Below are 14233 nucleotides of genomic sequence, written 5' to 3' on the forward strand. Positions count from 1 at the left end.
CTGCGCGGGCAGGAGTCAAAGCCCGCCGCACCACCCGTCCCTGCCCTTGTCTTCCTTCCCCGATCGAAACAGAAGCGCTTCCAATTTTATTTAACCTTCCCCAACATCCCCCCCACCTTCTCATGGACAGGGAGGAGGATCTTGTGGTGGACGAGAAGGAGGTGGCAGACTAGGGAAGAAAACCATTACGAGTTCAGTGCCATTCACAGGAACCACTACCAGACTAGGAGCGTCCATCCTCACGGGCAGAAGCGGCGCTACCGCCAGGGCACCTTTGCGGCTCGCCCTGCCGCTTGAGCAGCCTCCCCCGCCCGCGCTACCGGGCGGCCTGAACCCGGCGCCTACCGCCAGAGATCTTTCGGAGGAAGAAGGTGATGGAGGCGGCGAGCTGGAGCGCGGCCCCCCCCGCCGGCGGCGCCGCCTCCCGCCCCGCCCCACGCTCACCTCACGGCGGGGGCGGGCGCGGCGGCGGCGGCGGCGATAAAGGGCGGGAGCTGGCGCGGCGCGCGGCGCGCGGTGAGGCTGGCGCGGGCGCGGGGCGTGCGTGGCGGGGCCGAGCTGACCGGTGAGCGGCGGGGGCGGGAGGGCTCGGTGCCGGCTCGGTGCCGGCTCCGCGTAGGTGAGCAGCTCCTGGAGGCGAGCGCAGCGGATCGCTTTTGCGGCGGTGGTCGTGCTTTGAAGCGGCTGAGTTGCCAAGTTCGGCCGTGTGAGCCGCCTCTTGCTTCAGCTCCGCTCTCCAGAGCTGGGCGGCCGGGAATGGAGGCCGGGCTTGGGGCTTGCTATGCGGTGCTGTCACAGGGGTACGGCCACTAAAGTCTTTCTAGGTGTCGTGTCAAATTATGTTTTATGAGGGAAAATCTGCCACTGCAGGGTCAGGTACTTAATCATGGTGCAGGTGAAGGGGTGTTTTCCTCCCCTGCCTCAGGCTTGAGGAAGCGAAGCTACAGGTACTCTTTACACTTGGCATGGCATGTAGGCGCTGCTTCTCTTAGCTTCTGTTTTTCCTCTTCCCGCTGAACGAGCAGCCTGAGATGTTAGAAGTTCTTGTGCTAGGAAGGTATGGGAAGGGAAACGGAGCAGTGGGTTCCGTTTTGGAGCCCTCAGCACCAGAAATACATGGTGCTGGAGTAGATCTAGAGAAGGGCAATGAAGCAGGGGAAGGGTCTGGAGAAGAGGCCTTGTAAGGGGTGGCTGGGGCGACAGGGGCTGTTCAGCCTGGAGAAGGGGTGGCTGAGGGGAGGCCGCCCTGCTCTCTGAAGCTCCCTGAAAGGAGGTTGCAGCCAGGTGGGTGTTAGTCTCTCCTGCCTACTCTCTCTACAAGGTGAGAGGAAACAGTCACAAGTTGCACCAGGGACGTTTAGATTTGGTGTTAGAAAAAAATCCTTCTTGCCTGGAATGGGCTTCCCGTGGAGGTGGCTGAATACGCATCCCTGGAGGTGTTTCAAAGGGATAGAGATGTGGTGCTAGGGGACATAGTTTAGCGTCAGCCTTGGTGGTGTTAGGTAATGGTTTGACTATGTTAGAGATCTTTTTCAACCAAAATGATTAAGTGAAAGAAGATGCATGCAAACTGCCAGCATCCCAAGTAAAGTTGATAGATTCTGTTGTTGCTAACTTAAATCTTGCCAGATAGGAAAACACATGGGTGGTTTGGAAGTGGGAGGCTTCATAGGCTGACAGCCTGAGCATTAAACTCTCCCCTGAATTGGAAATTAAATACTTCCATCTTCCTGCCGCAATGACAGGGCAGTGCATTTTTCTAGATGAGGATCACCAAGCAGAACTAAGTGTGTGGTGGAATGGGGGGCACTCCTCCCAGTCCTTTCTGGTTGCTGGGTGGGATGTCTGTGTTTTCTTAGCTGCTACAGTTGGGGAGAAAGAGAGGGAAAGCTTTCAGAGGTAGTAGCTGAAAGCCTTTGCAGCTTAAGGTAGAATTCATGGAAGACTTGCATTATTTAGTGATCTGAAGACTGTAATAAGTGCATCTGCATCTTAAAAACGTTGTACTTACTGTGTTTGAAGTGCTCGAGGACAGCTGCTGGCAGGCTTGGTGCCTTTGTTTATGTTGCATTGCAGACTTAAGGATTGAGTTTGAAGAGTCCCTTGATTTTTTGGTGAGTTAATTGCCTTCTAAGTCATAGGTTTGTTTTGTGCCTGCTGGAATTGATGTGATCCACAGCACAGTAATGCAGCAGTTCATGCTGTGTAAATTGTTTCCTCAGGAATATTATTACCTTACTGTATATTTTACAGGAGAAAGTTGAATTCTAGGTAGAGTAGGTAATGTGTCAAATGAGCTATTCAAAAACTAAAAGCTGAAAGAGGATAGGCATGAAATTATAAAAGCTGGTCCTTGGCTCTTGCTTGAAAAGTGTTCTGTGTACCATACTGATGCATGCTAGCAAACCATGGGATTGAGTTTATAGTAGGCAAGAGTTAAGTACATTAAGTTTGGCTAGTCTGACTTTGGCAGCCTCAGCCTTTGCTAGTACTTGAGGCAAGAGGTGAGGCATCCCTTGGTCTGTAGCTGTTAGGAAGTACCTGGCCAGAACAGGAACCTAGAACACTTAGAAAAGTGTATTAATACCAGTTGAAGTTGTGTGACTGCAGAACTTATCTTGGTATTTGCAGAGCCATTTAAGTGCAAGAAAATTATTTTGTCAGCTATGATGACAGACTCTTAAAGTTCACAAGCTCAAATGAGGCTGTGACTGAGTCTGGCCGGTGAGGCTTGTAAGTCTTTGAAGTGCATTGCTGATGTGATGTGTATATACTCATCTGAGTATATGCCAACTCTTAAAAGCTTTTTGCCTTCCTACAAATGACCTAAAAGATTGGGCCAAGCATGAATAGTTCTTAAAGGTAGTTTGTGCGTTGTCTGAAGAAGAGTAAAGAGTTATTTACAAAGAGTGGGGCTCAAATGGAGTAGTTGTGTTACCTGACTTTGTAACCAAAATTCTGTCCAGGAAGCAGAAGTGCTGTAGCTTTTTGCAGGAGCAAGACCTGCTTCATCCTTATCTCATGAGTGATAAGATGCTGGGTAGCTAAGAAAGAAACTTTTATGGAGGGGAAGGAGTCTGTCTCTGTAATTGAACTACTTTCAGCAGATTGGATGTCTAAGTCCTGAAAGAACATCTGAGTGTCTTTTGCTGTTAGAAAGATTGGTTTGAGCTTTAATGAAACAAGTTCAAAGCTTAATGTATGGAAGTGCTTTGTGTACTGTCTGACATCAGCTGGTGATACACATAGTAAATTTAGGTAGAGCTTTTACCGTCTTCATTGATTATCTCGCTGACACACAATTCTTTGAAGTACTTAACTGCATCACCAAAAGAAAAAGGACAATAACAACTAGAATTTTGTGCCTGTAGCAAGAGAGGAGCTGAGTATCGTTTCAGGTGAAAGGATTCCCAATAATCGTTTTGATATGCAGTTATTTCTTTCAAGTTTGCACCTCTGTGTGTGGACAGAAAAGTAGACCATAGAATATATCTAGGAAGCATAAATAAAGTCTGACTTATGTTTTTATTCCACCTTGTTACAGTTCCTTTGGAGAAGAAAAACCTCAAGATGGCAAGCAAACAAAGTAACACAGACTGCATGTCATGCAGTGTACTGAACTGGGAGCAGGTCAGTCGTCTGCATGAGGTTCTTACAGAGGTGGTTCCAATCCATGGTCGAGGTAACTTCCCAACTCTGAAGATAACTCTGAAGGACATTGTTCAGACTGTTCGGACCAGGCTGAGTGAAGCTGGCATTGTGGTACGTGATGTCCGTCTGAATGGGTCTGCAGCTGGTCATGTCCTGGTCAAAGATAATGGGCTGGGGTGCAAAGATCTGGATCTCATTTTCCAAGTTTCTCTTCCAAGTGAGGCAGAGTTTCAGTTAGTTCGAGATGTGGTGTTGCGGTCCCTCTTGAATTTCTTGCCAGAAGGAGTAAGCAAGCTGAAAATCAGTCCAGTAACACTGAAGGAAGCTTACATTCAGAAGCTAGTCAAGGTGTACACAGAGTCTGACCGCTGGAGCTTGATATCGCTTTCCAACAAACATGGCAGGAACGTGAGTCTGAGTTGTTAGACTGCATACGGCGGCAGTTTGAGTTCAGTGTGGACTCCTTCCAAATCATATTGGACTCCCTGCTCTTTTACTATGACTACTCAGAGACCCCCATGTCAGAGCACTTCCATCCAACCGTGATTGGGGAGAGCATGTATGGAGACTTTGAAGCAGCTTTTGATCACCTCCAGAACAAGCTGATAGCTACCAAAAATCCTGAAGAGATCCGAGGTGGTGGTCTTCTGAAGTACAGTAATCTCTTAGTACGAGACTTCAGGCCCATGGATAAGGATGAGATCAAAACCTTAGAGCGCTACATGTGCTCCCGATTCTTCATAGACTTCCCAGACATCCTAGATCAGCAGCGCAAGCTAGAGACCTACCTCCAGAACCACTTCTCCAAAGAAGAGAGGAGCAAATATGACTACCTCATGATCCTGCGCAGGGTGGTGAATGAGAGCACAGTCTGTCTAATGGGACATGAGCGAAGGCAGACTCTCAACTTGATTTCTCTGCTAGCAATCAAAGTCCTGGCAGAACAAAACATCATCCCCAATGCCACTAATGTCACCTGTTACTACCAGCCAGCACCTTATGTTACTGATGTTAACTTCAGCAATTACTACCTTGCCAATGCTCCTGTGCCTTACAGCCAGTCTTACCCTACTTGGCTGCCTTGCAACTGATTGTTCTGCTTCAGTGTTGAGTGGAGGCTACTGAAGGCCCAGATGCTGAGCGTGTATATAGACAAGCAATAACTGTCAGTTGGAGGCTTTCTAATGGCAATGTGGCTGCGTTGGACTGTTGGTTTCCTGGTGTGCTATAGGAATATGCAGCCAGGGGACCTGCAATGGACCTTTCAGTATCTCTTTACAAATGCCAAGAAGCCTCTGCTGGTTACCTCTTCGTTAGGAGAAGAGAACCAGCAGCCAGATGTTGAGAGGAGTAGTAACTCTGTACTAGTTCTGGAAGTGGAGTATTCACTAAACTGAGTTAGTTAATAGAAGAAAAACTGTAAAATGCCTCAAGCCAGGCAGAAGCCAGCCCTGGAACAGCAGCAAAACTGTGCTTTCTATTGCTTAACCTCATTGCCCTACACTTCCTCACTTCAAGTGCTGGCCAACTTTCTATTGAATTAATTGTGCAAGAGTGGGCTCATGTCATGCTTGGACTGCTTCTGCTTTCTGGCTGTGTAGAGCTGGTAACTGAAAGGATACTGTCTGTCTTGTAGGGGGCCTAAGTGTTGTGTCCTGTATTACCTAGGGGTTTATGGTCCTGCCTCAAGTTCAAGATAAACTTATTGGAAGTTGAAGATGGATTATTAGCATAAGCTGGCTAACTTTTTCTTGAGTGCAAAAACTTTGATAGTGGGGTCTCTAAACATGCACCAAAATACAACCTAAGACTTGCTAATGTGAAAGGCCCTTGAAATTAGGGACTGGAACCACAGTTGGACTAGTTAGCATGGGAAAACTCCTAAGTGCAGGATCAAGATAAAACTTCTGACTGCATCTTTCAAAACCATTTTTGGCACAGTTGAAAAGCACTGCAGCTCTTACACCAAGGTTTAATGCAGCTTTCCTCACAGGTCCACAGCTAAAAGAAACAAAAGCTCCTCAACAACAAAAATCAGACCCACAAACCTCCCCTAAGCCACTGTAAGTAGCAGGATGATGTGCATTCCTACCACAGTATGAATTCCTGAAGTGCATCCTAAAAATACACTTGTCCTTGTAGAACTTTAGGCAGGCCCTGAAGGCTTGTCTTGCTGATAGCACTTATGGAGTGAGTTTACTAGTTTACTGCTATCACCCCATCACTGTCTGAGATGATATTTTGAGTGTTTAAAGTCTATTTTTTTTCTTCTACTGGTGTTAACCCTAATTTGAAGAGGTATATAAACCCTAAGCAGAGCTCTCCGCAGAAGTTGAAAGTCTGTCCCTGGTTTTGGAATAGCCTCTGGAAGAGTATCTACTCCTTTGGAGATGTAGTGGGCTGAAATTCCCAAAGGATGTGTGCTGAACTTGCTGCTTTGAGGCTCCTGCGCCTTATATGGAAGGCTAAAATTTCCCCACTTACACCTATATGGTGGTACTACTACGTTAACTGGGTAACTTTCACTGAATTGCAGGAGTAAAATACATCGAGTAAATGATCTTGAGTTTCCTTTGCTTATCCAGAGAAGTAGACTAAAAAGGCATATCTTAGAGCTATTTACTATGTTCTGGTGCAATGCTTAATACTTGTTTCCTGAGCTTTTTATGACTTCTAGCTGTCTCTGCAAGCTTGTGAGACCAAAGTGCCTGACCAAATGAACGATTTGCACTTAAAGCCAAATGTGGCCAAAACACCGATACAGAGTTGCTGTTCAAGGTGGAAAACAGCAGCAGTGCAGCACTTACATGGCAATACAACCCTGACTGTTCTTCATAGGACCAACACCTAGTAACATTGCACATGCCAGCATTGTCATGGATGTTAATCTTGGTGCAGGCTTACTGCTTGAATGCAAAGCTGGTTATGCATAACTTCTGCATGCAAGGCAATGCTTGGTTTAGTGTAGCATGCCACTGAAAAGAAGGAATCATTTTGCTTGTGTCATAGTTATTGTTTCTTAAGTAGCTGTTTTTAGGGCCAACCCAAGCTATACCGGTTGCAGAAGTGAACCAGTGCCTAGAGGGACATGCTTTATTTGCATGCCAGATAGCTCAGGCTTCTGTATCTTTGTTGTGCAATCCCGTGGCTGATCTTTAGAAACTGTTCCTGTACATGAGCTCATGTAGAAGTGGTCAGATGCTCAGGAGGAATCTTTGCAGACTTGAAACTGACAAGCTTAAATTTTATTAAGTCTTTGAATGGCTTGCCTGATGAACATCAGGCTGGGGCATCTGTTGGAAAAAGAAAGTATTAGAAGGAAGGCTCTAATGTGTTCCGACTGAGCTACTGAGAATTCAAGCTTCCTGCCATAAAGACTGTGTTTTTGCTAGTATAACATTACTTGGGCCTCTGAGTGAGCTTTATGTTTAGTGACTGTTCTCTGAACAGCTGGCTTGAGGGGTTTAAGCTTTGCAGTACTGCTGTATGCCCTGCCTGGCTCTTAAATGGCTCTGGTGTATTGAGTCTTAGTATTGTAGCCTGGATATCAAGCTCTTGAATAGTTAAACTTCATGCTGAAGCTGCAGACTACCTTCTGCATCGGCCCTACTGTATAAGGAATTGATGGGCCACACTGTCTCCTTGCCTTCCAATAATCCTGGCTTGGCACTTAGAGCTGGAATACTCAGTAGCTTTTCATCACTGCTGCAAGCAGTCTACCCCTTTCTGTTTTAAGTTGTCCTAGCAGGCTGATGTTGCATGTGGCAGCAGCTTCATTTTGATCTGTACAAGCTAGTTTGAGTTAAGATTTTATGGTGGCCTCTGTAACAAAGAGTAACATGAGAATGAGTGTCAGGTTGAAGTTACTAATGCCCCTGTGCTGAATCTAAGGTGCCTGCTTGATTCTGTCTGCTGTTAGTACTTAATGCTGCTGCAAACCTACTCTGTTCTGTTGTTCATTTGCGTCAAGTGGAGGTTAGAGAAAGACTGCTCTGCTTCAGACTGTTACCATTCCCTCTAGGCAGTGGCATCAGATCCAAGCTGCAGTAACACTAGGTTTTTGTATCACTGCATCGTTCCTCAGGACTAGGCTTCTACTAAACTAGACTGTGTGGTTTAAAATAGCTGTTTTCTTCCTGTGGCTTAACTTCTGGTGGGCTAAGTCGGTCTGAGGTTAAGCATCTGTTGTCAGTATTTACTGCCAAGTTCTGTTTGATTACAGTTCATTGGTCTAATTTCTTCATCAGCTCTTTTAGTGTTGTGTTGTTTTTTTTTAATAAAGATGCTACCAAAGATCTAGACTGGGGTTTAGTCACTTTTGGAAAATCCCCATACTGATCCATGGCCACTTAGAAAAGTTGTAACCTTAAAGCATACTTTATGCTCCTGTGGCTCAAGATTTAATTATTGCTGTGTTTTTCTTCAGCTAGTTCAGTCAGTCACTAAGCCAGAGGCTGAAGACTACTGCTTGCTTTTGAGCAGCCATTTCTGCAGAGTTCTTCACAGTTTTCATATCTAGGAAGCAGTAGGCCATATTTAAGTCTAATCTAAATGCCTAAGGCTTTTTAGTGAAACTTAAAGACTGAGTTCTGGGGTTAAACACTTGGTATGTTTCATGTCTAGGTTTTGTGGGTTTCTGATCACAAGAATAACCACTAATTTTGATAGTAATCTCAGCCTGTTACTATATGAGAACTTGGGAATAGGCCTCTTAGGAAAGAACTTCAATTTTCAGCTGTTAGTGTACTTGTTTACTATCATCCTCACTGAACCTATTCAATCAGGGTGCTTATTTCTAGGCAGGAATAAGCAGTAAGTTGACCACGGTCACTGAAGACTTGGTCTAATTTGGGCATTGGGAGGGCCAGATGGATAGTAATAATTCTAGCCCTTGCATCCAAGTTGTACTCAACCATTTGTTAGATAAGGTGAAATACATTTCCTGTGTTCTTGAACTTTGGTGGAACTAGTTATGAGGTGGGATGCTGGGCTCTGTGGGGAAATTATTGGAGCACTTTCTCACTAGTATGGGAAGAGGCCACTCAGTGATGTGTGTAAATTGGGCTTGTCTCTTTCAGATTAAAATTGTACTTTCTGTTGACATTTAGAAGGCTTTTTTTCTGTTGTTTTTTAGGTTTTTTAGTTGTTAAAAGAAGTCTTTGGAGGAAGTGAGGTGTGTTTTTTGTTTTGCCAGCTTAAAGTAAGAGGAACATTTGGATTTGTGATGAGCCCAAATGTGAGATTGATCACAGTGATCTTGTCTACTGATCTGCACTGTGGTGATCATTTGTCTGTGGAAATTGGGGTTTGGACTTCAATATTAATGAAATTCTTGTGCAAATAAATTTATGCTAAACATTGCTTGCCTTGAGTAATTCTTGCATCAAAATAGTGCTGACAAAGAATTTGTGGAGCTTGTTGGCCAATGTGTGTAGATGCACTGGGGGGAACAAATAGTGATGGGGCACACAGTAATGCTTGGTTTTAGATGTTATTCAAGGTGCTCTTTCTTCATGAATGTACACATCTGCCTTGACTTAATGAATACTAAAGGGAGATACGATTCATTGTGATTCTAGTGACAGTTTCTAGAGACTCATTTTTGCCCTTTGACTGTTATCTGTTCTCAGCTTGACTTTAGAAGTCCTATGTCTGTTAAGTAGTGTCTTGTCTGATTTAGAGTCTGCCAGTTTGTTCTGTGATGCACTTCACTTTATATGCCACTCCAGGTGAGGGACATCTGCATGTATCAGTTCATGAGCTGAGGAAGTGAGGAATGAAGTCAGCAATTGTTCAAGTTATTTGCAGGTGGAAATCTTCATGCTTTTGCTCCATCCTGAAATATAATCCTTCTAAATACCAACAGTCAATGGAGGTTGAGCTGGTGAAACTTAAATAAAAGCTAGGGGGATCTGGCAGGCTACTCACTGCTCCTCCTGCTCCAGGGTCAAAAAATAATGGGCAGTGAAGTGATTGCATCTGGTTCCCTCCACAGCTTGGACTCTCAGCTGGAGAAGTTCCAGCCTTCAGGATCTTGTAACACCTGCAGTGGCAACTTATGTGGAGATTAGCAGAGGCAGTGTGGTCCTGTGGCAGTAATAGTGGAGCTTGTGTAGTCCACTTTCAAGATGCAGTTGTTTCCCTCAGAACTTAAATGGAGAACTGAGAATGCAGCTGGGCAGCATAAACCATCTGTCTGTTACCTGAAACTCCCTTACCTCAACTCCCCAGTTTATCTCATCTGAGCTATTTTAAGTAACATCTTGAAGTTTCTAGAATACCCAGCTTAGTTTTATGGGGTCAGATACCAAAATAGCAAAAGAGCAATGCTTAAGCAAGTGGTGGTATGCACTTTTGGTTCCACAAAGAACTTACATAATGGTGAAGACTGAGAGGAACTAAAGATAGGTGTTCTTGCTCTCTTGCTGTTGTATTGTTCATGGATCCTGTTCTGTTGTACTGCTAGAACTCAGTCTTGTTCATGCTGTGTAAGATGAGATCAGAGGCAGAATAGACGTTCTTGTGAGAGATTTTTCTTTGCATATCTTTGCCTTACCCCCTGTTGCTTACTACATACTTAGTGCATGAATACCCTAAACACCTGAAGCTGCTATTTTCAGCTATGAAGTAGGATTTCTACTTGTCCACTGACCTAAAAGAACCATAAATAAAAGGGTGTAATATATCGCTTCAGCATGGGTGTTAGATATAGTGGTCATGTAGTAGTAGTGCTATTATCTGCTGAGCTTTCTCAAGATGAGCTCTGTATCCTGTAGGCTGAAGGAGCAGTTAACCTGCCAAACCTTAGTGATTTTCCTAGTAGGAAAGAGCTGAGTTAGCCTGGTGGGAAAGGACTCTTGCCAAGAGCTGTGCACAAAACAGCTGCTAGATCCTAATCTGATAGTTAAGGAAAGCTTTACTCCCTACTCTGGTGTTACTGCATTGATTCTCAGTTTGATGGTTTAGTGAACTGCCAGAAACAAATTGCTTGGCTGGCTGATCCCACAAAATGCTGTGCTCTTATACCCCTGAAACATTAACTTTATTCTGCTTCAGAGAGCAGGGAAACTTGTGCCGCTCGGGGTTTATACTGATTGCAGCTGCTATGGAAGGCCATGTTGGGTGTGGGGTAGGTGAATTGTACTCACGAGCTGGTCCCTTTGTGGGTATTCTCCTGCCTATGAACCCACTGTCTGCAACAATTCCCTGCTCTACACCTTCATATCACAGCTTTCAGAATAACTTAGCTATCTCAGCATACCTCCTGGAAAGTCCACAGATGGATGCAGATTATTTTGGCAGTATTTTATGTTCTCCTACAAATTCAGAGTAGAGAGCAAGGAAGAAAGCTTATGTTCTGTCACCACTTGGCAGCAGTTCCTTGGTCCTTTCCTCTGTACTCCCATATCTGAAACACTGAGGATGAGTATCCTTGGGACACAAGGTCACAACACGTCTGAAGCAAAGAGCTCTTGTCATCACATCTGTTAGCCCTCACAATCATCTGCTCATGTAGGGCTCCCCCAAATCTTGTGTAGCCAGGACTGATATAGCTCTTTAGACGTCGTGAGTTCCCTTCCACTTCTTTCTCCAGGACAGCTTTTCTTAAGAAGGAGGAAAAGGAAGCTGGTTTGGAGAGAAGAGGTTGCTGTTGGTCCCACCACCCAGATTCCCTGTAGCAAGTTGTGGGGGTTAGCAAATGCTGTGAGGGATATGCTAATGTCCTGGCAGATGCCAGTGGCTGTGACTGATTTGCTGTCCAGCTGCACTGGAGTATGTTTCTGCAGCCCTGTTCCATCAGTGGGAGCAACATGTGTGGATGGGGCTCAGCCTCTGGCAGTGAATTTGGGGAATTATTCCAGACAAATGCTGCTTGTACCAAAAACAAAAAAAAAAAAGTCTGTTTTGGAGCAGAGGAAACCTTGAATGGAGCAATATTCCAGCTGAGCTTGTACATGCTTTACATTGCTGGTTAGCCTCTTTTGTCTGACAGAAAGAGGATTCCTAAGTACTACTATTTCCCAGACAAAAAAAATTAGCCTGAAGAGGGGCCTAGGCAAGACAGGGACTTGCTGGCAGGGCCAGAAGCAGGTATTTTGGAAGGTCTGCTGTGCTAGTTTGAAGCTAGCTAGAATATTTTAGTGAGAAGAATGAGATGCTAGGCTGTGAGAAGGAAACGGAGATGTCTGCTGCACTCATAGGCTTGCTGAGATGGATAAGAACAAGAATGCAGAGATAAGAGTTGCTTTCAAATAGTGCAAGATGAAAACTCTTTCTCTATTAAATTGGCCCACCTGACTTGTGATCTTGCACTTTAAAAATGCTGAACACAAGCTCCCAGGTGCAGAAAGGGCTTGAGATAAAAGAAAAAATAAGAAGTTTCAGAAAGACTAAAACAAAGCCAATTTGTAGCCTTATTGCAGGATGGAGATGGAGGTTCTGGAGCACGTTCAGAGGAGGGCAGTGAGGCTCAGGAGGGGCATGGAACATGTGTCCTGCAAGGAGCATCTGAGGGAGATGGAGTTGTTCAGTCTGGAGAAGAGGAGGCTGAGGGGAGACCTCCTTACTCTCAAGGACATGAAGGGAGGTTGGAGTGGGGGGAGGGTCAGCCCTCTTCTTGGTGGCAGGCGACAGGACTAGAGGAAATGGTTGTGAGTTGCACCAGGGGAGGTTCAGGCTGGATGTGTGCTTATTTGAAGCTAGCTGGAATAATTTGGTGATTATAGGCTGTGAAAAGGAAACAATGGTGATGGCTGCTGCACTCGTAGGCTTGCTGTGATGGATAAGAACAGGAACACAAACAGAGATAACAGAGTTGCTCTGGCTGCATGCACTTCCCTCTCTAACCTGCTGTCTGTAACTAATCCTTCTGCTTCCTAACCCCCCATGCCAATTCTCCAGACTCACCTTGAACATAAGATAAGGTCTGGGATAAGGTAGCAGGGTGGAAAGAAGGTGGAAGGGTGACTGGAAGCCCCTGCTGGGAACTTTGGCTTCTGGTAGGGCTGTTGTGTTTCTGCATTACCTTTTTAACTTGTCTGTGTCTGTCTCTAGCTGTACAGATTGTCAGTACCTGCTTGCATGTTGTGCTAAGCTGTGAATAGAAAGCTTCAGTCTTTAATTTCCAGCTCAGCTGAGTTTAGTCTGGGTGATTTCATAAGAATGTGGGGGTGGGTAACACCCAAACCATCATATCTGCCTATTGATTGAGAAGGAAGGGAAAGGGGATGGATAGTCCTGGGATGCTTCAGAAACTGAATAGTTTGCAGGTGTTTAAGAAACCTCAGAGATGAACTGGAGAAGCAGAGTTTTGAAGCAGAGGTACCTCATTGGTGTCTACAACTCCCTGAAGGGAGGCTGTAGCCAGGTGGGGTTGGGCTCTGCTGCCAGGCAAGCAAGGGGACACATCCTCAAGCTGTGCCAGGGCAGGTCTAGGCTGGATGTTAGGAGGAAGTTGTTGTCAGAGAGAGTGATTGGCATTGGAATGGGCTGCCCAGGGAGGTGGTGGAGTCGCCGTGCCTGGAGGTGTTGAAGCCAAGCCTGGCTGGGGCACTTAGTGCCATGGTCTGGTTGCTTGGGCAGGGCTGGGTGCTAGGTTGGACTGGCTGAGCTTGGAGGTCTCTTCCAAGCTGGTTGCTTCTGTGAGAGTATTTCTGTGCATGGACCATTCCACAGAGGACCCCAGGACGCTGCCAAGAGCTGAGAAGCAGCACAGGGGCCTTTAACCTCCTGCTGTGTTCACTGCATAGCGATGTGAATTAAGCATCAAGTTAAACCTTACCTTGAATTGTAATCGTGCTCCATAACAACCTAACATACTTTTTTATTTTTCCAGTGGTTTAATTTCCTTTTTATTTCCCTACTGATGGATTCTTAACAATCCAGACATGCCTCAGTGCTGGCAGCTTACCTAGACTTCAACCAGTTCTTCATTTTCACAGCTTAGAGTGAGCAGAGCACTCAAGTGCTGCAAAAGCAAGGTGTAAATATTGTATAACCGTTGGGAACAAACTTCTAAAGAGTTGATTTTCATGTTCAGAGAGCTCTTATTACTGATTTTTAAAAAAAATCTTCTATTATATATTTTCCATCTTAATTTTTCTTTGGGGAGGTGCCAGTCATAGCCTGGCTCTCAGATATGAGTGTGCACTTGCAGCCCGCAGGGCCACCCAGAGCCTGGGCTGCAGCAGCAGAAGTGTAGCCAGCAGGGCCAGGGAGGGGATTCTCCCCCTCTGCTGTGCTCTGCTGAGACCCCACCTGCAGTACTGCAGCCAGCTCTGGAGCCCCCATTGCAAGAGGGCTGTGGAGATGCTGGAGAGTGTCCAGAGCAGGGCCAGGAGGATGCTCAGAGGCTGCAGCAGCTCTGCTGTGAGCACAGCCTGAAAGAGTTGGGGCTGTGCAGGCTGGAGCAGAGGAGGCTCCCAGGTGACCTTCTTGTGGCCTTCCAGCATCTGAAGGGGGCTACAAAAAATCTGGGGAGGGACTTTTGAGGCTGTCAGGGAGTAGGGACAGGAGTGGGGGGAATGGAGCAAAGCTGGAGGTGGGGAGAGTGAGAGTGGCTGTGAAGAGGAAGTTGTTGAGC

General features: G+C 45.8%; 1 protein-coding gene across 1 annotated transcript; it reads left to right on the plus strand.

The window, feature by feature from the left end:
- Positions 1-533: 533 nt before the first annotated feature.
- Positions 534-9012, plus strand: TENT5C (terminal nucleotidyltransferase 5C). Its single transcript, XM_064142974.1, is given in 3 exon segments — positions 534-565; positions 3545-4066; positions 4069-9012. Coding segments are annotated over 2 exon segments (1170 nt in total). The 5' UTR covers positions 534-565; positions 3545-3570; the 3' UTR covers positions 4743-9012.
- Positions 9013-14233: the final 5221 nt, after the last annotated feature.

This window comes from Pogoniulus pusillus, chromosome 5 (genome assembly GCF_015220805.1).
Source record: "Pogoniulus pusillus isolate bPogPus1 chromosome 5, bPogPus1.pri, whole genome shotgun sequence".
NCBI lineage: Eukaryota > Metazoa > Chordata > Aves > Piciformes > Lybiidae > Pogoniulus > Pogoniulus pusillus.